At 46.9% G+C, this 24956-nt stretch overlaps 1 protein-coding gene across 13 annotated transcripts in view; it reads right to left on the reverse strand.

The window, feature by feature from the left end:
• PTPRT (protein tyrosine phosphatase, receptor type T) overlaps positions 1 to 24956 on the reverse strand; it is a 1163284-nt gene that overhangs the window by 1131625 nt on the left and 6703 nt on the right. For 6 of the 13 annotated variants that reach the window (XM_021078115.1, XM_021078112.1, XM_021078117.1 and 3 more), the window contains exon 1: positions 1221 to 4976. The exons of 2 other annotated variants lie outside the window; for them this stretch is intronic. In XM_021078115.1, the coding sequence (XP_020933774.1) occupies positions 1221 to 1437 (217 nt within the window). In that variant the 5' untranslated portion in view covers positions 1438 to 4976. Of the gene's footprint in view, positions 1 to 1220; positions 4977 to 24956 lie in introns of those variants that run through there. 5 more of the 13 variants (XM_021078121.1, XM_021078116.1, XM_021078120.1 and 2 more) reach the window with 1 other exon arrangement.

A 24956-nucleotide genomic window follows, 5' to 3' on the forward strand; every position in this document is an offset into this window, starting at 1 on the left:
TCCAGCACCTTGTATAGAAACAGGCAGCCTCATGGGAAGGGCAATGGACATGCAGTCAAAAAACCTAGAGGAGGGATTCTGGCTCTGTGATTCTTCAGCTGTGTGACCTTGGACAAGTCCCTCCACCTCTCTGAACCTCAGTGCCCTCACCTATAATAGAGTAATAACATCCACTTTATGGGTTTGTTAATGAGCAGTTAGCACAGCTCCCATCCGACCACTTAGCACAGCACCTGGGACTTAGGAATGCTCAGTAAACATCAGCGATAATTATTAACGTTGTACCTTGTTATTATCATTAGCAGTTGACTTAACTTGGGGTCCCCCAGAGGCAGCTCTCATGACCAGGATTAGAGAACAGTTTATTTGGAAAATGATCCTAAGAAACACAAGCTAAGGAGCAAAGACATGAGACATGGAAGGCAAGAAGCCCATAGAGGGGGCTTTATCAAACAAGGGGCCACTGTGAGAACCTGGAAGTCAATCCCACCCCTGGGAGACAGCGTAGAACATGGGACCCACCCCCCCAGAGGCTGAGGGAGCTCCCACGCTTATACATCAACTCCTGTCGGTCCCTGGGTGAGGGCTGCTTGCGGGGCAGGGGCGGGACAGCAATGTCTGGCTTTTAGAGAAAAAGATGCACTAACATCAGCGCGCCCCCCCCCCCCCGCCGACCCCGGGCACAGGATGAGGGCAGGACGCACAGCTGGGGCACCTGCCCCCGTGTTATCATCCACAGGGCTCTGCCACCCGACCCTGGGGCAGCCCGCCTGACTTCTCTGAGCCTGCTCTGCGTCTACAAAGTGAGGGGAATAATAATCCCTGCCTCTGGGAGCTGGCCTGAGGATTTGACAAAATCATGTTTGCCAAAGCGCCGCCCCCCACCCCACCCCCATCACCACCACGCAGGCATGATGTCTGGCTGACCCAGAGAAGTTCATTTTCCTTTCTGTCTTTCTTCTTCTCCCGATGAATGACTCCCTCGGCACATAAAGGGAAAAGCCTGCCTCCTCACAGGCCACCCAGGCCCTTTCAAAAGGGCATTTTCGGTTTTATGGCCTTGCTCTGGGGCTGCAAAGCACTCCTTCCCCATAATGGACTCCCGACATCCATAATGATCTCTCTCAATATTCCTTTTCTGGATGGAAGAGGCCGAGGTGATTTGAGAGCAAAGACAGCATTCATGTCCCCGAGGTAGGTTAAACGGCTGCTGCACCCACCTCCTAGGGAGCCTTTATCTCCAAAGCAAATTGGTGAAGACAGAGTCGTTTCTAACCCATTACGTTCAGCACCATCATGGGTCCATGGCTGGGCTGCTGACAGCGGCACTGGAAGTTGACCCAAAAAGGAGCACATCCCCCCCTCCCAAAAAAAAAGACCAACCTTGAAAGGGCCCCTGCAGGAAGCAGCCCTGCCCAGTGCCACCCACCAGCCCATACAGCCCAGCCGGACTTGGGCCCGGGAGACAAGTGCTCATGTGTGAACCAGAGGCCACCAGCATACAAATGAGCAGGGAGCCCTTGGTGCCAGGAAACCCCCACAAGGGCTATTTGTTTGGTGTTCTGGGAAAACACCAACGGAGGCCTCACGGAGGCATCCAATAGCCAGAATAAATCTGAAAGAAGCTGACCGTGCTTGGGGCTGCCGGGCTTGCACAAATAAGTCCAGGTGCTTCAGAATTCCTCTGCACTGAGATTTAGCAACAGTTCCCAAGGGTGACCTTGCTGCCCCCAGAGAGGTGCCCACCATATGGAAAAGATGATTCCAGGGCTAAACAACTTAAATTAGGTGGTTTCTGGGCACAGGCCTGCATTAAAGACCCCGGGTAGAGCCTCTGATTGATTTTTCATTCAGCCCCCAGGCAAGCATTAATATTCCCATTTTGCAGGTAACAGACCTGAAAGTCAAAGGGCGTATCAACCACTATAATAAGCCAGTCACCAGGAGAGCAGACCCATGTATCAGGTTTGCCTCTTGAGAGTCATTTTTTTCTTTTAAGGGCCCCACCTGCAACAAACGGAAGTTCCTGGGCTAGGGGTTGAACTGGAGCTGCAGCTGCTGGCCTACACCACAGCCTCAGCAACACCAGAGCCAAGCCACATCTGTGACCTGTGCTGCAGCTTGCGGTAACACCGGATCCTTAACCCACTGAGCAAGGCCAGGGATTGAACCTCACAGAGACAACGTTCTTCACCTGCTAAGCCACACCTCCAAGAATCGTTATTTTTTTTTAATTTGCACTGTTTTCACATGCAGGATTTAATGTGATGTAAAAATCTAGTTATTTAGATTATTAGTTATTCTGGTTGTTTAGAAGCCACTGGTTTCTTCCTCCAGGGTGGAGGAGGAGTGACACACAGCAAGAGTCACGGGGGACTCTAAGACCCTGGTCCTCTTCCAACTTCTTGGCCTCAGTGGTGGTTTCAGGGGAGGACCATCCTGCGATGACAGTTCCTCAAGGTGGACACTCAGTGACTGGTGAATTTTCTGTATGTATGTTACACTAATGCAGGCATCCGAAAATCATGACCCGAGGGCCAGCTGCTTGCTTTTGTAAATAAAGTTTTATTGGAACGCAGCCATGCCCATTCAACGGTCTCTGCTTCTCTGGTCCTTGGTAGAAAAGGTTGGCCGAGGCCTGTGTACACTCTACTGAACATGACTCCGGCACCTAAGAGATCTGTCTCTCTGCTGGCATTTTTCTTCGCCAAGCACAGGATATGAGTTTGCGGGCTCTATGAACAATAACAAATGACAAGCAAGAACTCAGTGTTCCTCGGACACGGTCATTAAAGAATTTCAAGGTTAGCTGATAAAAACCACATACAATTCCATGAGAAAATAAGGTCAGCAGAATAAATGGAAGAATATCAAGATCAAAGGCAAGACAGGTATCACAAAAATCACTCACTGTAACCTCGTACATACTGGCTAAGACTGGGCTGCAAATCTGACTCAGAGTTTCCTGGACACCCAAGCAAAAATGGTAACACACATGACAGAAACGCACTAAATGTCAGGAAACCAAGCGGGGGATTTAAATTCTCCCCTGCACAGTCACGCGCACAACTGAAAGCTGGCTGTTCTCGATTTAAAAAGCACCTTTACCCCCATTTTTCCTGCAAAAAGATAACTCATTTTTTGCTCTGATGGGCAAAAAACCCTCAGGAGCCTCATTTTCGCCAACTGCCATGTGGCACTGCCCGTTCCCATCTGGGCTGGCTGGCACAGACCTCGGTGAGCAGAGCCCGGGGCCCCAGGAGGGTCCTCCGATCATGGACCATGGCAATGACCTACTTGGGATGAGAACAACATTTTAGAGTATAACTGCATTTTATGGGTCATAAATATTGCACAGATGTTCCTTATTTACATCCACTCAGTAGATTATTACAGCAGCATTACCAGGCTCATGTGGTGATTCCTGCATTTGAAACTGGAGGGCAGGAAGCAGGAAGATGTAATTAAATACGCATGGTACCCCCAGGGGGAGGGGCTCGATAAAACAGCAGTCGTAGGTAACAATGAGTGTATGCTTACTATGTGTCATTTATATATAAAACCAACTCACTGTATATTATGTGTTACTATTTATTCATATTCATCTATACATAAACTGACTTCATGCTCAGAATGATGCCATGAGGTAGCTTTTATAATTATGCCCTTTTAACAGATGGTGAAACAGAGGCCAGAGCTGGATGCAGTAAGTTGCCAAGGTCAGAAGTGTTGTCACAGCAAAGCCAATGCGTGACTCCAGAGCCTGTGTTCCGTTAAGAGACACACAAAAACCAAGGACAGGAAGAGCTCTCTGCAGAAGCAAAAGCTATTCTGTGCCACCCTCCCCTGAGTCAGTGAAGCACACCATGAGCAGTGCCCCCGACCAGGCAACTCCTGGCAAATCTCACATCACCTATCAACAGAAGGTGTCATGGTCTTTGACTCCAGAAGCAGAAAGGAGTCAAGCCTTTGGATCAGGTCAGGGGGCTCCCTCTCGCTCCCCCCACTTTCCTCTCCCACCACACGAGCTCGGCCTCCCATGGCTCCCACCGAAATCAAAGGGCTTGGCTTCTCCTGATGACCTGCAGCTCTCCCATGTGCTCAGCTGCCTCACCACCCAGAGCCAGCATCACTGTCCAGCAGACACCATCCCCAGCTTTAACTACATGAGCTGTTCCCCAAGTTGCCCCCTTGTTTCTTCCATCTCGCAGTCTCTATGCAGTCACCATAAACATGCCCATCTGTTTCCCCAAACCAGATGGTGAGCTGCTTGAGGACAGGAACGGTCCTCTGGGTCTCCCCTGCTGATGGAGCTGCAGCAGGTGACCCAGAGAGGACTCGGCAAATACTGGTGGACTGAAGGAATCAGCCAGGGAGAGAACAGAGATCTACATCTGAGAGCAGCAAGGACAACCTGCCAGGGACTGCAGCCATGCCTACTAAGATTTGCCATGAAACAGCGGCCTCTCAGCAGCTTCTGGGTCTCCAAAATAAACATCTAGAGTTAACAATGGAGGTGGACAGAGTGCTGGCTTTGTGACTTTCCACTCCACAGCACAAATCACTTTCACCTTGATGGCATCAAAGTGTTGGCGTGGTCCATGCAGGTGCTACCAGGAGGTGAAGAAGAGGCTGTATGTGTAAGGCCGTAGCTAGTTCTCCTGAATTCTGTTATGGTTCTGCAGCCCTCGCACTGGACTGGTGTCCTCAATAAAAGCATCCAAGGATGTCCTCTCACAGCACCTCTGTCTCACCTTCGGGTCCTTACGTGTGTATAAAAAGGAGGGGAGAGAAGGAGGGGTCGACACATCCAGTCCACATGTTCTCCTACAGAAAACGTGTTCTAGGAGTCACCACTGCGGTGCACAGGTTAAGACGCGGGCATGGAGTTCCCGCTGTGGCTCAGCGGAAATGAATCCAACCAGTATCCGTGAGGACACAGGTTCGATTCCTGGCCTTGCTCAGTGGGTTAAGGATCTGGCGTTGCTGTGAGCTGTGGTATAGGTCGCAGATGTGCCTCAGATCCCAAGTTGCTGTGGCTGTGGTGCAGGCCGGCAGCCGCAGCTCCAATTCAACCCCTACCCTAGGAACTTCCATATGCCTCGGATGTAGCCCTAAAAAAAACAAACAAACAAAAAAATCAGGCATTGCCTCAGCTATGGTGTAGGTTGCAGCTGCAGCTCAGACTTAATCCCTGGTCCAGGAACGTCCATATACCACACACGCAGCCAGGGAAGAAAAAGAGAAATATGTTCCTAAGAATCAGTCGCAAACTAAAAGTTTGAAATGTGGAATATACCAATTCTTATGTGCTTTAAGAGTGGAATAGAGGAGTTCCCATCGTGGCACAGCGGTTAACGAATCCAACTAGGAACCATGAGGTTGCGGGTTCGATCCCTGCCCTTGCTCAGTGGGTTAAGGATCCGGCGTTGCCGTGAGCTGTGGTGTAGGTCACAGATGCAGCTCGCATCCCACGCTGCTGTGGCTCTGGCATAGGCCAGTGGCTACAGCTCTGGTTCGACCCCTAGCCTGGGAACCTCCATATGCCTCAAGAAGCGGCCCTAGAAATGGCAAAAAAGCCAAAAAAAAAAAAAAAAGGGGGGGGTGAAGGAGAGAGGACCGTCTGTGGGGAGAGAGTTTTAAAAACCGTGAAATTTTAACGATGGCATCAATGTTTCATTTCCTTACTCCTTGAGTGTCTACAAGGTACTCCTGATTATTCAAGATTAGGTAAAATATTTTAAAATAAATTAAAACAATAAATTTAATTTTGTGATCTCATATCTCAAATTCCAGTTATCTCAGCTTACTGAAAATGCCATTTCCTACGATGGAGGGAATGAGCTTATCGTTGGGAAGAAGGAGGTACCGGCACAGAGGTAGCAGAGGAGGAGGGGGCAGATTCTGCACTGATTTCCATTCATTCGTGCGGTCTGTCAACAAACATTTATAGAGCCCCCCAGTATGTGCCAGGCACCTACTAAGTGGTGAGCAAGACAGAACTGGCTCCCTCCAAGAGCTTACATGCAAGTGGGAAAAACAAACGAATACATAAGTTAATACTTCGATATTGCTGATGCCATTAACTCATCAACATATCCAAGTGGACGTGGACAGAAAGTACAGGAGTGAAATTTGAGTGGAGCTGAAAAGCAGCAGCAGCACAAAGAGAGAAAACAGCAAGAGCAAAGGCCCTGGGGTGAGCACAGATTTTGACTGTTCAAGAAAAGAAAGAAGGCCACTGTGGCCAGAGCAATTGCCACCTTTTCTGGAAAGGGCCAAACAGTGATGCCTGTCGCCTCTGCAGGGCTTAAGCTTCCGCTGCAACTACGCATCTCCACCACTGTAGCGTGAAAGCCGCCAAAGACAGTTTGCAAACAAATGGGCAAAGCTGGGTTCAAAAAAAGGGTTATGGATCTTGAAATGTGAATTTCAAACACTCTTCTCGTGTTCCAAACGGCTATCCTTCTTTGGATTCTTTACCCAGCGTTCAAGATGTCAAAACCATTCTGAGTTCACAGGCCACACAAAAACAGGCAGCAGGCCCAATTCGGTCCAGGGGATGAAGTTTGGTGACCCCCCCCCCACCCCCCGGCTAGACTCAATCAAGTCATGGTGATGGGAACAGTGGGAAAGGAGATTAAAAGCAGTCTCAGGAGCCAGATCTCAGAGGCCAGAAGCAGGAGTCTGGGTTGGGGGTTTAAAGGGCAAGTGATGTGGAGTTCCCGTTGTGGCGCAGTGGTTAACGAATCCGACTAGGAACCATGAGGTTGCGGGTTCGGTCCCTGGCCTTGCTCAGTGGGTTAACGATCTGGTGTTGCCGTGAGCTGTGGTGTAGGTTGCAGATGCGGCTCGGATCCCGCGTTGCTGTGGCTCTGGCGTAGGCCGGTGGCTGCAGCTCCGATTCGACCCCTAGCCTGGGAACCTCCATATGCCGCAGGAGCGGCCCAAGAAATAGCAACAACAACAACAACAAGACAAAAGATAAAGGGCAAGTGATGTGATTTGAAAGCAAAGAGCAATGTGGTCTGATTTACGTTTTCAAAAAATTACTTTGGCAGCTGTGTGGCGATTCTGATGGTGTCATCAACCCTCTAGGGAACGTGTGTCAATAGGAAGCTGAACACTGTCCTCGTGATGAAAGGGTCTCGAGCAGACCATCTCCCCATCAAAAGCTCCAGGGATCTGTTGATTTCTCTCTGTATCTGAGTCACCAAAGCTGTTCTTTTTTATTTTTTAGGGCCACAGGTGCGGCCTATGGAAGTTCCCAGGCGAGGGGTTGAATCGGAGCTCTAGCGGCCGGCCCACGCCACACCCACAGCAAGACCAGGTCCGAGCTACATCTGTGACCTACCCCACAGCTTGCAGCAATGCCAGATCCTTAACCCACCGAGCGAGGCCAGGGATCGAACCTGCATCCTTATGGATACTCGTGGGGTTCGTTTCCACTGAGCCACAACGGGAACTCCTGTTCTTCTTTCTTGAATGTTGGTTCTCAATCCATCTTTAAAGATTTCCCCCAGAGTTTTCGTTGTGGCGCAGTAGTTAACGAATCTGACTAGGAACCATGAGGTTGCGGGTTTAATCCCCGGCCTTGCTCAGTGGGTTAAGGATCTGGCGTTGCCATGAGCTGTGCAGATGCGGCTCAGATCTGGCATTTCTGTGACTCTGGCGTAGGCCAGTGGCTACAGCTCCAATTAGACCCCCGGCCTGGGAACCACCATATGCTGTGGGAGTGGCTCTAGAAAAGGCAAAAAAAAAAGATTTCCCCCATTTTCCTCCATCACTAAATACGGTCTTGGAGACACATGGCTGGAGGACGTGGTTCTAGCGGCTCACATGTGTGCTTCACCCCCTGTCCTTTCACAAGAGCAGTCATCTGACCAGGAACAAACTCAACCTCAACAGTCCACACTGTCCCTGCATTGATCAGGCTCCCTCTTGGCCTCAAACACATTACCTTGAGCACCTGCATTTTCACGTTTCCATTTTCTGCTCTTTTTTTTCTACTTTTTACGGCTGCACCCACGGCATAGGGAAGTTGGCAGGCTAGGGGTCAAACTGGAGCTGCAGCTGCCGGCCACAGCCATAGCCACTGCAGGATCCAAGCCCCATCTTCGACCTACACCACAGCTCGTGGCAACACTGGATCCTTAACCCACTGAGTGAGACCAGGGATTGAACCTGCATCCTCACGGACACTATGCTGGGTTCTTAACCCATTGAGCCACAATGGGAATGCCTCATTTCTATAATAGAAGGGAAAACTGGGGAAAAAAATGCAATTGCAACTGTGCAAACAAAGGTGGCTAGAGAGAAGGGTTGGCCTCGTGGTTCTTAGACATGAGTACAAGGGCTTCATTTGGTTTTGTAAAGTCCAAACTCAGTGCTGGGGGGCGTGAGTGAATAATGAAGACAGGAACAAGGTTCCTTTCCACCCCCGAGTCTTACTTAGATGAAAAAAAAGGTTCTCAAGAGATTTGGTGCTTCGTGGCTTTACTGTGTTGATTCTCAGCCACCCCTTCTGCAATCTTGACTTTCAACATCTCCTCGGGAGCCTCATCCGACCTTCCTATCTGTATGTAGACTGCACTTGGCATCATGACATTCACCTTAGCCCAGTGGCCCAGCTCCAGCTAACTCTGTCCTGGCAGAGAGAAAGCACCCAATTATCAAGCCTGGCAGCGCCTTTACTCCCGATACCTTCTGACCTCTTTAAAACCCAATGACTCTCAATCCTTGTGAGCCAAGACAAGACTGATGCTTATTTGTAAATCCTAGTTCCTTCCTCTGCCTACTGCTCAGGGTTATCAGTGAGGGTGAGAGAAAGTCACCTATTTCAAGTGCCCTGGAAGACCCCTGGAAATTCAATCAAAGGAAGTAAGAAACCGAGTCAAACCCAAACAGAATTGTCCATCCCCCCTCTCAGTCTCTTACTCAAATTTCAATCCCTCCCATACCCACAGAAGCAAAGCCTTTGGGGTCAAAGCTCTGAAGAATACCTAATAAAAGGGTGCTGAGGAGTTCCCATGGTGGCACAGTGGTTAATGAATCCAACTAGGAACCATGAGGTTGCGGGTTCGATCCCTGCCCTTGCTCAGTGGGTTAAGGATCTGGCGTTGCTGTGAGCTGTGATGTAGGTCATAGACACGGCTCAGATCCTGCGCTGCTATGGCTCTGGCGTAGGCCGGCGGCTGCAGCTCTGATTTGACCCCTAGCCTGGGACCCCCCCATATGCCAAGGAAGCAGCCCAGGAAATGGCAAAAAAAAAGACCGAAAGAAAAAAAAAAAAAAAAAAAAGATAAAAGGGGGTTGGGTGGTTAGGCCTGTGGCAGGCAGACTCTAAGACGGTCCCCAGGGATCATCACTTCCTGGTACTTAGGCTTTTAGGTAACCACCTCCCCTTGAGTGTGGGCAGGACTGGTGACTAGCTTCTAACCAACAAAATATAAAGGTGATGGCACGTCATTGCTGCAACTAGGTACACAAGGCTGTGACCACCGTCTTACTGGCAGACTCCTTCCTTGGCTGGGGAGACGAAGCAGGCCACTGTGATGGAAAGGCCCATGGCCCAAGGGGCTAAGAGTGGCCTCCAGCCAAGAGCCTACAGGGAAGTAATAAGACTCTCAGTCCAGTAGCCTGGAAAAAAAACAGAAAGCTGCCTACCGATGGCCAATGGGCACGTGAAAAGATCAACATCACTAAGTATTAGAGAAAAATCAGAACCACAATGAGGCACCACCTCACACCAGCCAGAATGGCCATCATAAAAAGTCTACAAATAACAAATGCTGGAGAGGGTGTGGAGCAAGGGAACCTCCTACCACTGTTGGTGGGAATGTGAACTGGTGAGGCCACCATGAAAAACAGTTCCTCAAAAAACTAAAAACAGAACTGCCATAGGATCCGGCAATCCCACTCCTGGGTATATCCCCAGACTAAACTATAATTCAAAAAGAGGAGTTCCCAGTGTGGCGCAGGAGAAATGATTCCAACTAGTAACCATGAGACTGCGGGTTCGATCCCAGGCCTCCTTCAGTGGGTTAAGGATCCGGTGTTGCCATGAGCTGTGGTATAGGTCTCAGATGCAGCTCAGATCCTGCATGGCTGTGGTTGTGGCATAGGCCAGCAGCTGTAGCTCCAATTCGACCCCAGCCTGGGAACCTCCATATGATGCAGGTGTGGCCCTAAAAGGCAAAAAAGGAAAAAAACAAAAAAACAAAAAGTATATGTGCACCCCTATGTTCATGGCAGCACTATTCACAATCACCAAGACATGGAAACAACCTAAATGTCCCTCAACAGATGAATGGATGAAGATGATGTGGTACATATATACACACATACACACACACACACACACTGGAATATTAATATTACTCAGCCATAAAAAAGGAATTAAATAATGTCATTGGAAGCAACATGGATGGACCCAGAGATTATTATATTAAGTGAAGTACATCAGAGAAATACAAATACTCTATGATCCTGCTTACATGTGGAATCTAAAATATGACACAAGCAGATTTATCTACAAAACAGACTCACAGACACAGAGAACAGACCTGTGGTTGCCAAGGAGGAGGGGAGGTGCGGGAGGAAAGACCGGGAGATTGGGGTTAACAAATGCGAACTACTACATACGTATAAGCGACTCACTTTGCTGTACACCAGAAACTCACACACACTGTAAATCAACTACGCTTCAATAAAATAATTTTTTTAAACACCTGAATGCTGCCCACAACTACACGAGCTTGGAAAGAGATCCTTCACAGTCAAGCCTTCGGATAAGAACACAGCCCCGGCCGACATCTGGATGGTGGGCTCATGAGAGACCCTGAGCCAGGGGACTCAGCTCAGCTGTGCCCAGACTCCTGACCCACAGACACTGTGAGATAACAAATGTCACTGTCAGTGGCTGAAGTGGTTCATTAAGTGCTGTTTTCAGTAACTTTGTGGTCATTTTTAAGGCAGCAATAGTGAACCAACACAGGGTTCACCTCCATTTGAATTTCTCAAGTTACCCTCATTTGGAAGTCGCATGCTGTCAATTCTTGGTACACCTCCAACTGCACTGTGCTAAGCACTCACCAATTTAAAAGAACAGATTAGATACCAATTTCTTTTGAAGAACCACTACATGAAACCCATCTTGATTGCTTTCCCTCAACAAAGGGACATCATTTGCTAAATCGTCCTCTTGGATGCAAGTGACAAAGAGGAAACTCAAACCATGGCGTGGCCATCTCTGGGTCCAGGAAGAAGGGACAACAGCACTCAGCCTGGCCTGCCTCTCCCAGGAAGGCAGTTAGACGGTTCTGAGCCCAGGGCCTCTCCAGACTCTTTGGACAAAACTAGCAACAGAGGAATCCAGAGTTGGGGTGGGCTTCCATGGCTACTCTCATTGTTTGTTATCAAAAGCTCTACTTCACAGCAATTTTTCCCATGCTGGCATGAATTTCTCACGCCAAACAAAACTTATTTTTAACTAAGAGCCTTAGGCTGTAAACTTGCTCCCCCAGAGAGTCAGGTCAAGCAGAACCAAAAGAGTCAGCGAGAAAGCAGCATCTCCTCCGAGGAAATGCCTCGTGCCCTGTTCCAGCACAGTCTTCTCTCCCGCCCTTCCTCCCGCCCTCTCCCCTCCTGTGCTCCTCTTCATGCACCTCCTCCTAACTGCTCGCCCCTTCCGCGATGTCTTCATTCTGCTCCTCGGAAAAGGTGCCTTTACAATACCAAAGCTTTCCAGAGAGCTAAGGTTTGCTCTTTAATTCAATTTACTAATCCAAAGACTTCAACCCAGGGTTCATTAGGCTGAAGGCAACATGCTAACCACCACAGTACACACATGAAAAGCCCTGTCTGCAAAGCCTTTAAAAATGTTCCACAAATGGGAGTTCCTGTTTTGGTTCAGCAGTTAACAAACTGGACCAGCATCCATGAGGACACAGGTTCGATCCCTGGCCTTGCTCAGTGGGTTAAGGATCTGGCATTGCTGTGAACTGTGGTGTAGGTCACAGAGACGGCTCAGATCCCGTGTTGCTGTGGCACAGGTTGGCGGCTACAACTCCGACTAGACCTGTAGCCTGGGAACCTCCACATGCCGCAGGTGTGGCCCTAAAAAGATAAATAAATAAATAAGTAAACAAATAAATAAATAAATAAAAATTTAAAAATAAATAAATAAAAATGTTCCACAAGTGGAGTTCCCATCATGGCTCAGCAGATACGAATCTGACTAGTTATCCATGAGGATGCAGGTTTGATCCCTGGCCTTGCTCAGTGGGTTAAGCATCCAGTGTTGACATGAGCTGTGGTGTAGGTCACAGACACGGCTTGGATCCTGTGTTGCTGTGGCTGTGGCATGGGCTGGCAGCTATAGCTCTGATGCACCCCCTAGCCTGGGAACCTCCATATGCTGCAGGTGCGCCCTAAAAAGACAAAAAATTATAAGTGTTTCACAAACTTCATTTCCCTCTTACTTGATAGAAAAGAGCCACAATGCACACGCAGGTTCAAATTCTACACAGCAGGTCTCAGGTCTTGCCATAGCCCTCAGGACCTGTGTGACCTTGGGATGGCTCTTTGTTGCATCTAAGACCTTTTCGAGGTTCCTGGTGGCTCATTAGGGTAAGGACTGGGCATTGTCACTACCGTGGTGCAGGTTCAATCCCTGGCCCCAGGAACTTCCATATGCCACGGGACGGGCAGGAACAAAAAAATAAATAAGATTCGACCTTTTATCTACAAAAAGATGGTTGCACTCATTAAGAGCAAGGATTACAACGGAATGCTATGCCTGGAAATACTACAGGAAGCATTATAAAAATAGCATCATTGGGATTAAAGAAAACAATCCAGCCTTTTCTTTTAACTCAAGTTTAACCGTAAAAAAAAAAAAAAAAAAAAAAAAAAAACAATATTGTATTTGGAACCCACACCTCTTTCTTTCTCCTGACATCCTGACACAACTGCCAAGGCATCCTGAGCAGAGCAACACGGCTTACCTGCAGGGGAGCTAGCACCCTCTGCCTATGTGCTACTGCTCCAGCTACTCAGTTTACTGAGTTCTCACTGCTGCTGCTTTTTTTTTTTTTTTTTTTTTTTTGGCTACAGCCATGGCATGTGGAAGTTCCTGGGCCAGGGCTCGAACCTGAGCCACAGCAGCAACAACACTGGATCCTCTCTCGCCACCAGACCATCACTCCTTTTAGAAACCGCCACAGCAAGCATGTCCCCCTGCAGCAGCCAGTCTTCTTCCTTCTAAACTCTCCGGGCTTGGAAATCATATGCAAACCTAGATGTGTATGTAAAGAGCCACAGCTGCTGGATGAGTCTGGGGGGCTCTCCCAGAGAGAACAGACAGGGGCCGTGTGTGGGTTTAGCATCTCTGGGGGAGCCCAAGGACTCTTCGGCTTCTTCCCAAGATCCTGACAGCACACTAGAAGGTGAGCCTCCTAAACAGCAGGATTCAGGAGCAGAAAGGCCTTTCTACACAATGGCTGGTGTCTGGTTACCATTTACTACTTCTACCTACAACCTCACTTGGCAGAGGCGTGTATCTGCATGTCTAAGAATCAACAGTAATGAGACCGTGGACCTGGCTGATATGCAGAAGACATTCCCATTTAACAGTGATAATAATTCTCACACTATTTATTCACCACTTTCTACATGTTATCTCATGTGATGCTCCTAGTGCCTAATGAGATAGGTACTATCATCCCCCATTTGGAGATACAGACACGGACGGCCCAGAGAGGTTAACTAACTTGCCCAAGGACATACAGCAAGTAAGCAAGACAACTAAGGATGCCAGGCAGTCTGAGCTCATAGCCAGTCTGGATGGGAAAAAAAAAGAAAAAAAATCTCCGGAGATGGTTGAGAGTTCAAGTCACATTATCAGTTTCTCCTAATGAGTTTTCACAGTAAACTCTAAAACCCACGCATCCAACTGAGACTTACCACAATTCACGTCTGAATTATCAGTTCTCACAAAAGTCTTAGACAGCACCACTGCTACTATCACTTGCAAAGTATTTTATATGCAGCACCTCAAATGATCACAACCACTCCTGCCAGGATGGTAGAATTATTCTCTACTGATGGATGGGGAATCTAGGCTCAGAGAGGAACAGTAACTTGCCCAAGGACACACAGCGCCCTGTGTAAGGAGCAAGAGCCAGGATTTCAATTCAGAGCCTTCTGACTTTTAATGCCTGCCCTCTCTCCAAAATGCTGGGTGACTCAAGACAAAATGGATTTCAAGGCAAACTATTCTTTTATGATATAATCAATCTTGGTGATGCAGTCGAGTTTTCTGAATCTTGCACGGCTTTGAAATTGAGACAATACTGGACTAGAAGTGAACACAGCTTGATTAAAACCTGGGTTTGGCTGGCTAATAGCTATGTGACTTTGGGTATGTATGTCACATAGCCTCACTCAGAGAGCATTCGTTTACAGGGATCCCATTTCACGGAGCCTTTATGAAGATGAAATAATGTGTGACACAGGCAGGTGCCATGCTCTCTGGCACACGAAAGGTGCTTTAAATATTCTTTCTTTAACTCATCAATTATTATTTTCCATTTTTTTTTAAAAAAAGGGAGAATTGCAGGTTGAGATTTCAGATTGACAGCTTTAAGATAAACTAGCCATTATTATATAAGACAGAACACAGAATCTTCCCATCAAAACAAAAATCACTGAAAATGATTGGAAAGCACTTCCTATCCTTTCATTCGCCAACACTGCGTAGCAGGTATGGGAATGATGCTGGGCACAAGGGATCAGCAGTGAACAGAACAAAGTTCTCACCCTAATGGAGCACAAATTCCAATAGAAAAGAGTCAGACAATAAACACATAAATAACAAAATAAAGAGACCATTTCAAGAATCAAGTGCCACAAACAGAGATGACAAAGCTCCCTCTCATTTGGCTAAGACGGAAACTGTCCTCCAAACCAGAGGGTGGACTTAACTGGCCAAAGCCCCACACAGAATTAATGGCACATCTTTGCTCCCTAGACCAGTGCCTCTCAAATTTCCACACGTGCCAGTCGCCTAGAGAGCTTGTTAGAACACGGACTGCTGGGCTCCGCCCACCCCCCCCCCAAGTTTATGATTCAGTACATCTGTGGTAGGTCCCCAAAAATGTGCCTTTATAAAAAGTTCCCAGGTGATGCTGAGGCTGCTGGTCCAGGCACCACGCTTTGAGAACCACTGCCACTGAGAAATAGAGCCATGCTGGAAAGCACTGAGGCAGGAAGGGAGAAGGTTAAACACCCCAAGCCTTCTCCTGCCTTATGACCTCCTGCCAGGGCTCCCAGCTAAATCAGAACACAATCAGAACCAGGGGGCCAAAGATTCATGTCTTCTGGAACTCAGAGCAGCACAAAGAAGGGCTCCAGTGACACAATTCCCTCCCTTCGCCCCTTCCCTTGGCAGATTAAGAAGGGTACTGATAATCTCCCTCTGTTCCCAGACTCCAGATGTCTCAGCACCGCTTCTGGGTTCCCTCAACCCCAGCCACATACAGCCCCTTTGTGAAAGTCTCATGACACACTGGAGTTGAATTCTGTTTTCGATCAGGATCCAGAGAGCTACACCACCAGACCTCAGACAACTCCTCCAGTGGTGATATTTTCAGAAACTGACAAAAGCTAATCTGCCTCTTCCTAGAGTAACATCTATCAAATGCAGGTCAAATATCAGGTAATTTTTTATTTTGCCACATAAATATGAGTTGGACATGCAACCCGCAGGGACCGGCACAGCATACGCAATGAGATCCCTGAGCAAAGCTTTGTGGCCTGGGATGGGCAGCAGAGTAACCAATTCGTCCTGGTTTGCCTGGTTTTAGCACCGATGGTCCCACAGCCTGGGTAACATCGCCATCCTAGACAAAGCAGGACAACTGGTCACCCTCGCCAGGTACGCTGTGTTCCACTGAGCTGCAGCAGTAGCACCACCAAGAATGGCTGGTATTTATTGGGCAATTTCCATGAGCCAGTCCCAGGCTAAGCATTTTACCCATATCACCTCACTGATTTCTCACGATGACCCTACAGGCCACTTACTCTGATGAGCCTCATTTCACAGATGAGAAAACTGAGGCTCAGAGGGCTCAAATAACTTGTTCAAGGTCATAGAGCTTATAAGAAGTACAGCACTGACTTGAGCCCACAGTCTTCAGAGGCTGCACTTTTAACCACCACAACAGTTTCCATCATGTCACAGTAAATGGGTCCACCTGCACCAGACCTGATGCCAACAATTACCAAAAGGCCATACTGGGGACCAAGCTGGAAAACAGCAGTCATAAGAGTAGCCACTCAGAGGCGATTTACACGTTCTTTATTCGGGCACACAAGGAAGCATTCAACAGGGAGGTATCTGGGGTCTTTGGAAAATTACGCAGGTCCTTATATTTCAGAATCAGACTCTTGCAGCAAAATATGTGACGTTCAATGGAAGATAGTGTAGCCTACAAACTCAAAGCCTGTCCTCTTGCAGCAAGTTTTTCGGACCTATTTCTGTTGTTCTAAAATGGATAAAGGAGTTCCCATCGTGGCTCAGTGGTTAACGAATCCGACTAGGAACCATGAGGGTGTGAGTTTGATCCCTGGCCTCTATCAGTGGGTTAAGGAGCTGGCGTTGCCGTGAGCAGTGGTGTAGGTTGTAGACACAGCTCAGATCCTGCATTGCTGTGGCTCTGGTGTGGGCTGGTGGCTACAGCTCCAATTAGACCCCAAGCCTGGGAACCTCCATATGCTGCAGGAACGGCCCTAGAAAAGGCAAAAAGACCAAAAATAAAAAAAATAAAATGGATGAAGATGTGGTATGTATATACAATGGAATACCACTCATCCATTAAAAAAAAAAAAAAAGTGAACTAATGCCATTTGCAGCCACAGGCACAGACCTAAAGACTATTATACTCAGTGAAGTATGTCGGACAGAGAAAGACAACTACCATATGATATTACTTATACACAGAATCTAAAATATGACACAAATGAACTTGTATACAAAACAGAAACAGACTCACAGACATAGAGAACAGACTTATGATTGCCAAGGTGCCAAGGTGGGGGCAGGGGGAGGGGGTGAGATGGACGGGGAGTGTGGGGTTGGTAAATACAAACTACTACATTTAGAATATATAAGCAATGAGGTCCTGCTGTACAGCACAGGGAACTCTATCCAGTCTCCTGGGACAGACCATGATGGAAAAGAATATTTAAAAAGAATGTGCATATATTTATAACTGAGTCGCTTTGCTGTACAGCAGAAATTGGCACAACACTGTAAATCAACTACACTTTAGTTTTTAAAATGCAAAAAAAAGACTGGGGTGGTTGAGATGCATTTGGGGAGATGGGGCTTCCTTCTCAGGGAGACGGCCCCTCCCGTGCCTCCTGCTGCCACGCCAGTCTCCTGAGAGGCCACATCGTGTGTGTAAAGGACGTGGCCCCAGACAGGAGGTGACTGCAAGTGTGACTGCGGCCAAGCCCTTGACCTTCCTTAACACGGGTTCTCTTATCTGACACATGGGCCAGCTGGACCGGCTTCATGAGCTCATTAGGAGCATTAAATGAAGTCTTCCAACTCCCCCATAGGAATTCTCATTGAAAATTCTGAAGGCAGGCTCTCCACGCAGGAATTGCACACAGGACCTACATGCTTCCCCTGGGTATGAATTTAGCCCAGCACGCGACACAAAGTAAACCAGAGAGCGAGCAGGAAGCAGAGGCGAAAGACCCAGAGCCCAGCCGCAAAGTACTCAGTTCGAGCCCTGGCTCTACCCTGCACGAGCTGCGTGCCCTTGGGCTGAAGCACTCTGTTCCCCATTTCTGACGAGGTAATCGGGTCCTCACCGCAGGGCTGCTAAGAAGACTCTATACGTGACGATAAGTAAGGCCTTTGAAAAATATCTGGCTCATTATAAGTTTTTAAAGTACGCAAGAGTGCTTTGCATTGGCTCTTCGGGAGTCATTGCCTCTTGTATTTATTCCCCGGTGTTCCCTTTGAATCCCTCGTGCTCTGCAGACACACCCCGGTGCACCTGTGATTTTCGTAAGGCTTGAATCTGGTTCCCTATTATTATTCCCCTATCATCCATCATTCCACCAAATGACTTGTCATCTCCTCGTATTTTCTGTTTCCATTCCAACAGGAGCCAAATGCTCCTCTCCTCTGTACACTCTTTGGGGTTTCCTGCAAATTCCTTCTGTCATCTTCTAATCTGGACGGTTCTACTGGAGTCACCTTCGGAAATCAACAATCCTGGGGACAGATTCTGTCTGCTTCATCTCCCAGACCTGAGAATGTCACCACGCATTCCTTGTGAACAGACGATGGAGGGTGTCAAGTGAGAAGATGGATTCGTCGAGAAAAGGTAGATTTTTAATATTTTAACTGCTATTGAAGATCTCAAATGATTTGTTTTTCAGGGGAAACAATCAAAATCCTAAAATTAAAGACTAGACCTCCAGCCCTGAAGAAACACAGAAGTTAACATGTACTCAACTACTGTCTATAAAATAAATAACCAACAAGAACCTTCTACATAACACAGGGAACTACTATTTTGTTATAGCCTATAAGAGAAAAGAATCTAAAGAAGTATATATGACTATATATAGACATATATGTATATATCTTTATGCTTACATGCATGTATTTGTGTGTGTGTGTGTATAATACTGAATCACTTTGCTACACACCACAAATTAGCACAACATTGTGAATCAACTATACTTTGACTAGAAAGTAAAATAAAAGGAAACACACAAGTCATCCGGTCATTTTACAGATGGGAAAACTGTGCCCAGGTTCACGGCATCTCTAAACACCGAGAAGGTTGTGCAACATTATTCCTCTGAGTTAAATGTACCCTACTCAGGCCTCCAGAAACCCAAAAGCTGTTCCATGGAAGACTCTGTTATTTCTCCATGGAGGTCCCAGGAGGGAGAAGGAGAGGTGGGAGGTAGATGGACACTGATGCCTAAGGGGGCCCCCATCACTCGGCTCAAGTGCCTCCCTGCATCTGTAACACAATTCTCTACTTTGCTCCTTCAAAGAAGATGCAGGGGTCTTAGAATTTCCCCTGGGAATCCTCATTACAGGCTTTGAAAGAAATCTTTCCATATAAAAAAAATAAGACTTTAAGAGTTCCCATCATGGTTCAGCAGGTTACACACTCGACTAGCATCCATGAGGACACAGGTTTAATCCCTGGCCTCGCTCAGTGGGTTAAGGATCCGGCATTGCCATGATCTGCAGTGTAGGGCACAGATGCAGTTCGGATCCCATGTAGCTGTGGCATAGGCTGGCAGCTGCAGCTCCGATTCGATCCCTAGCCTAGGAACTTCTATGTGCCTCAGGTGAGGCCCTAAAAGCCAAAAAAGACCTCAATTTGTTGTGAAAGAATGACTGAAGAACAGTTCATATGCTTCAAATCCTTATAATCTGCAACAAATCTTAAACTGCAAGGGTTATCACTTTTTAAATAAATAATTTAAATGCAGAAAAATGACAGAGAGGTGTCATTAACACCTATGTTCTTCTCTATCAAGAATTATCAACTAATTTTAATAAATTTTAAGTGTATTCTTCTTTTCAAATGAAATAGACTGTTAGAAATTAAAGCCAAAACGCCCTTTATCTACCATCTCGATTCCATTTCTCTCTGTACCTATTCTATGAAGTATAGCCTATTAGGCTTCTTATACTAATATAAACATACACAGTGTGATTATTAATACAATATACAACAGTTACATCCATAAGACTGGCTCTTTTATCTTCCCACAGAAAAGAATGGGGCTTTACAGATGCTGAGTCTGCTTCATGAACCAGAAGAACCTAATAATATTTGTAAATATCTCTTAAAAGAGGCTTGTATTTTTAGTATAAGGTCTTCCAACATGCTATGCAGTGGCATAGCAAAAAAAAAAAAAAAATGAGGCTGCTTCTGTGTATAAGCAGGATTCTGCCAACACTGAAGATGTGGCTAGCAGCTATGCACCCCATCAGGGGACCCAAGAGACCAGAAAAGGTTAGGCTAAGATACTCCGCATCTGCTTCATCTCTGTGTAGTCATCTCACTTCCACCATATCCTGTGCCTCTGGCTAAACGAGTCAGGGATTTATGGAAGTCTGGAGCACATATAAGGTCTCTGCCAGAAAATCTGTAATCCATCTGTAACACTAGGCCATTGGTGTCAGAAGTGGGACAGGCATGAGGCACTACCATGGCCAAATTTAGTCGGAGATCAGAATGGCAAAGTAGGAAATAAGTAACACATGCATGAAAAAGAATTTTTGTGAGAGGAGCCAGGTCCAGTGGAATTCACTGGCTGTTCTTCTGCCTCCAACCACTTGCACCTGGCATGTAATAAAAGATGGCTGAGCCAAAGGCAAGGAGCCCAAGGCATAATTCTTGGAATCCTCTATTTGAGCCAAAACAGTAGCTGGAACGAAGAAAACTCCAAAGGGGGTGGAAACCACAAAAGAAGGAAATGTCGGAGATTTTCGCCCACACCTACGGATCACAAAGGGATGGCCCCCAAGAGACATGGGAAGAGGTAGGCTTTTCCCATGTATGGGCGGGGTGGATCCCCAAGGACCCCTGGAGGTGGAACAGGTGGTCAGCATCCTTCCAGAGACAAATGATAGCTATTGAGGTTTGGAGGTAAGAGGAAATGAGAACAGAACTGAGAAATGGAGGAGTTCCTGTTGTGGCGCAGTGGTTAACGAATCCGACTAGGAACCATGAGGTTGCGGGTTCGATCCCTGACCTCGCTCAGGGGGTTAAGGATCTGGTGCCTCCATGAGATGTGCTGTAGGTGGCAGACACGGCTCGGATCCTATGCTGCTGTGGCTGTGGTGTAGGCCAGCAGCTGTAGCTCCGATTCGACCTCTCACCTGGGAACTTCCATATGCTGCTGGTGTGGCCCTAAAAAGGCAAAAAAAAAAAAAAATAAAACACATGTACATCTTTACAGACAATGATGACCTTGGAACTCTGGGATTTGTTCCACTTAACTGCACTCTTCCATCAAAAATGGTGTTCAAGGGGTCAGGTCTCAGAAATAATGTTCTATTTGGAACACACATCCTCTGAACAGAAAATTTTATGAGAATAGAAAACTGGCATTGATAAGTGTGCCCCCTGCAAAAAGCTTTTTTTTTTAAATTTTGTTCCAAGCAATGGTGGTATGGGACATGGGTTCAGTTGAGGTGTTTGTATGTTTGAGCTGCTATCTCAAAAGCTGGAGACTGTAAGTCTTTTCCAAGAGGTTTCATAGTTCCTCCATAAATCTGATTTAAAGGGTCTCAAGACAACACAACCCAAGTGTCAGAGAGCTGCCCTCTGCTTTGTTCTAGACAAGTGTACTTGGTGGAAGATAACTGGAGCCAAGTGAAATATAGGCTAGGGGCTGGTAAGGCTCCTGGCCTCTGAATACAACTGATCACTCCTCCTACCCCACCTCCCCCAGCCCTGGCTTGAGAGATGTGAGAACCTTGCTTCAAGTTTAGTTTCCAAAATTTCTGAGCTGAAAAGTATTCCCTCAACCCAATGCACACATTTCCCATAACAAAAGGTGAAAAGATAATGGAGAAGGTGAAGAGATGGCAAACCAACAATATTTGGGAAGAAAGATTCACTGTATAAAAGAAAAAAATATCAGGATCTCTGGATCTGGAAAGAGGAGAGAGACTAAACACGGAAAGAGCTTTGAACCCAGAGCTGGTCCAGTGGCGCTAGATGGGGTCCTTGACCCAGTCCTGCATGTACAGCTATGCAGGTGCCACAGAGCCACGGGCAGCAGCCCTGCCCTAGGACAATTATGCCGCCACCTCCTTCACAGCAGGAAGGAGGCCTGAAGCAGCAGGCTTGAAGATGACAATGGATCAAGGAGCAACTGCTCAAAAACCCACGCTCCTGAAAGTGGAAGCCAGACAAAACACTTCCCCAAGGCAGATGAAGGGCAACTTCAAGGAGTCTTGGTTTCCTTCTCTCTCAAGGTCACCTTGTGGAGATGAGTCCAAAAGGACCCCCGGTTGGGACCATCACGCCCACGTATAGACAACGGGGACCTTCAGAACTTCCATCCCCACCCTCCAAGCAAACAGGTAATCTGCGAAAACAGGTAAATTCCTGGAGCACATCCGCATCAGGAACTCCAATGTCTGGACTGTGACAAAACCACCCTTCTCGGGAGGATGCATGGGTCCCAACCACAGCTACCCTGAAAAATTCCTGCTGAGGTTCTTCTATACCAACTGTACTATTGCCACAGCAACCAAAACTAAGAGGACAGGCAAGACACGTTTTGATCCATATAATAATGTGCATATTTACATTAAACCTTTCGATCACTGTAACGTAAGAAATCTGCAATTTTAGTTTTATGCGACAATAAAAAACTCTCTAGAAAGGGGTCCAAAAAATCTAAAGTAAGCACTAATTTTTAAAAACAGGGGTGTCTATGCAGTAAAAACAGTAAGTTCAGTTATTCACAAATGATCTATTCTATGTAGCAATAATTTTAACAAAGAGTTCATTCAAAACCTGTAAAAAGTACATTAAATGTGATTTTTTATCTCTTGTACTAACTCAATTTTATGTTTCATTGTAAGCATACTTCATTAATGGTCATAAAAAAAGCAGAAACCAAAATAAAATAAAGAACAATCTCTTCATGGCAAAAATAATAAGTTCAGTTCAGTTACGTCACAGCCCCAGTCTACTAGTGTTTTTATAAACCAGTTCTTGTGGAACCTACATAGAGTGTAAACACTTTATAGTCTTACAAAAACATAGTCCTTCAACTTTTAAGACGTAATTTGAAAATTTTTCCGATGACTCTTCAGATTAATTCATTTTTCACTTTCTGACCTTCATAATTAACTTTTTTTAAGACCTGAGCTAAGTAAGTCAATTCTGAAACAAGCAATCTCTTTACTCCAAGTCCTTTAAAGAGTAAAATCTTGACACTGAGCAGACTCTGGTGCCCAAAATTAATAAAAAGGGTTAAAAGATTTGAACACACTTTAAAAGTGATGTTTGGGGAGTTCCCGTCGTGGCGCAGTGGTTAACGAATCCGACTAGGAACCATGAGGTTGCGGGTTCGGTCCCTGCGCTTGCTCAGTGGGTTAACGATCCGGCGTTGCCGTGAGCTGTGGTGTAGGTTGCAGACGCGGCTCGGATCCCGCGTTGCTGTGGCTCTGGCGTAGGCCGGTGGCTACAGCTCCGATTCAACCCCTAGCCTGGGAACCTCCATATGCCGCGGGAGCGGCCCAAGAAATAGCAAAAAAAAAGTAATGTTTGGGCATTCCTGCCATGGCACGGTGGGTTAAGAATCCAACTGCAGGAGTTCCCGCTGTGGTGCGGTAGGTTAAGATTCTGACTGCAGCGCCTCGAGTCACGGTGGAGGTGTGGGGTTCAATCCCTGTCCCAGGAACTTCCAGATGCCATGAGTGCGGCAAAATAAATACATAAATAATAAAGTTTGTGTTTTCTCTCTACCATGTGTCTTTTATTTGAGCTCCTGTGGCAGCCAGCTCCTAACAGGATGCCTAAAGATGCCCACTCCGGCAGTCGACCCCTTGAGTGATGGCCTCCCCTTGAATGGGAGCTGAACCTACTGAGTGACTTGAATATGGTCAGAGGGATGGATGTCCCTTCCAAAAGTGGGTGACAGACTTCCAGCTGCTCACACTCCCTCCTGCCCTCTCGACCACTCACTCTGGCAAAGCCGGGTACCTCGCTGTCAGGAACTGAATCCTCCCAACAACCATGCCAGTCATCTTGGAAGCAGACCCCTCCCCACTCGGGTTCGGTGGACTGCAGCCTGTGACAAAGTCCTGACTCAAAGAAATGGTGAGAAAGCAAAGCCAGTCAATTTCAGGGAATAAAGCGTTAACACCTTTACACCGCAATGGACAACTCATAAAGTTGCCTTAGGGTGAGACTGGGATTTCTTTCTTTTTTTCTTTCTTTTTTTTTTTTTTTTAAGAAAGTTGGTACCCAACAAACACAGACAGGTGAGAATCATCTGGATTCATGCCCTTAAGGGCCAATTCCAAGATGCTTAAGAAGAAAAATGGTGACGCCAACTTCCTGGCTATACGCGCCTTTAAGTACACACTCTGACAGTGACAAAAACTTGCTTTTCCTTAGATGAGTAAGTTCCCTTGCTCAAATCAACTGTAAAAAGCCAAAGGGAGGAGTTCCCGTCATGGCGCAGTGGTTAACGAATCCGACTAGGAACCGTGAGGTTGCAGGTTCGACCCCTGGCCCTGCTCAGTGGGTTAAGGATCCGGCGTTGCCATGAGCTGTGGTGTAGGTCGAAGACGCGGCTCAGATCCCACATTGCTGTGGCTCTGGCGTAGCCCAGCGGCTATAGATCTGATTAGGCCCCTAGCCTGGGAACCTCCATATACTGCAGGAGCAGCCCTAGAAAAGGCAAAAAAACAAACAAACAAACCAAAAACTCAAAAAATCCAAAGGGATAAATGGGCAGAAAGGCATGCTGTTTAAAATATCTTTTTCTATCCTTAACATTACGAACGGTCCCTGTTTTATTCTGTTCTCTTCCAGCATCCCAATAAAACACTACAAAGCGGCTCTGAGGATCTAACGTCTCCACAACAAGAGGCCAGGGCTCCTTAAAAAAATATTAGCTGACTACATGTTTGGGACAGAAAACCTAGAGGTCAGCCCGAAGCTCCTCACTGTCACAGAACAATCAAGACACTCTCAGAGATGTGTGGAAACGGGGAAAAGGGATCTAGTTGAAAGGGGCTCCCACTGACCAACTTGTCATCAATTAGGCAGCAGAAAAAGTCTTAATTACAGTCCCCTGGAGCAACTCCAGACCATCCAAGGCCACCCATTCGTAAGGATCAAACCTTAAAGCACTCCTTAAAAAGTTCTCCT

This window comes from Sus scrofa, chromosome 17 (genome assembly GCF_000003025.6).
Source record: "Sus scrofa isolate TJ Tabasco breed Duroc chromosome 17, Sscrofa11.1, whole genome shotgun sequence".
Taxonomy (NCBI): Eukaryota; Metazoa; Chordata; class Mammalia; order Artiodactyla; family Suidae; genus Sus; species Sus scrofa.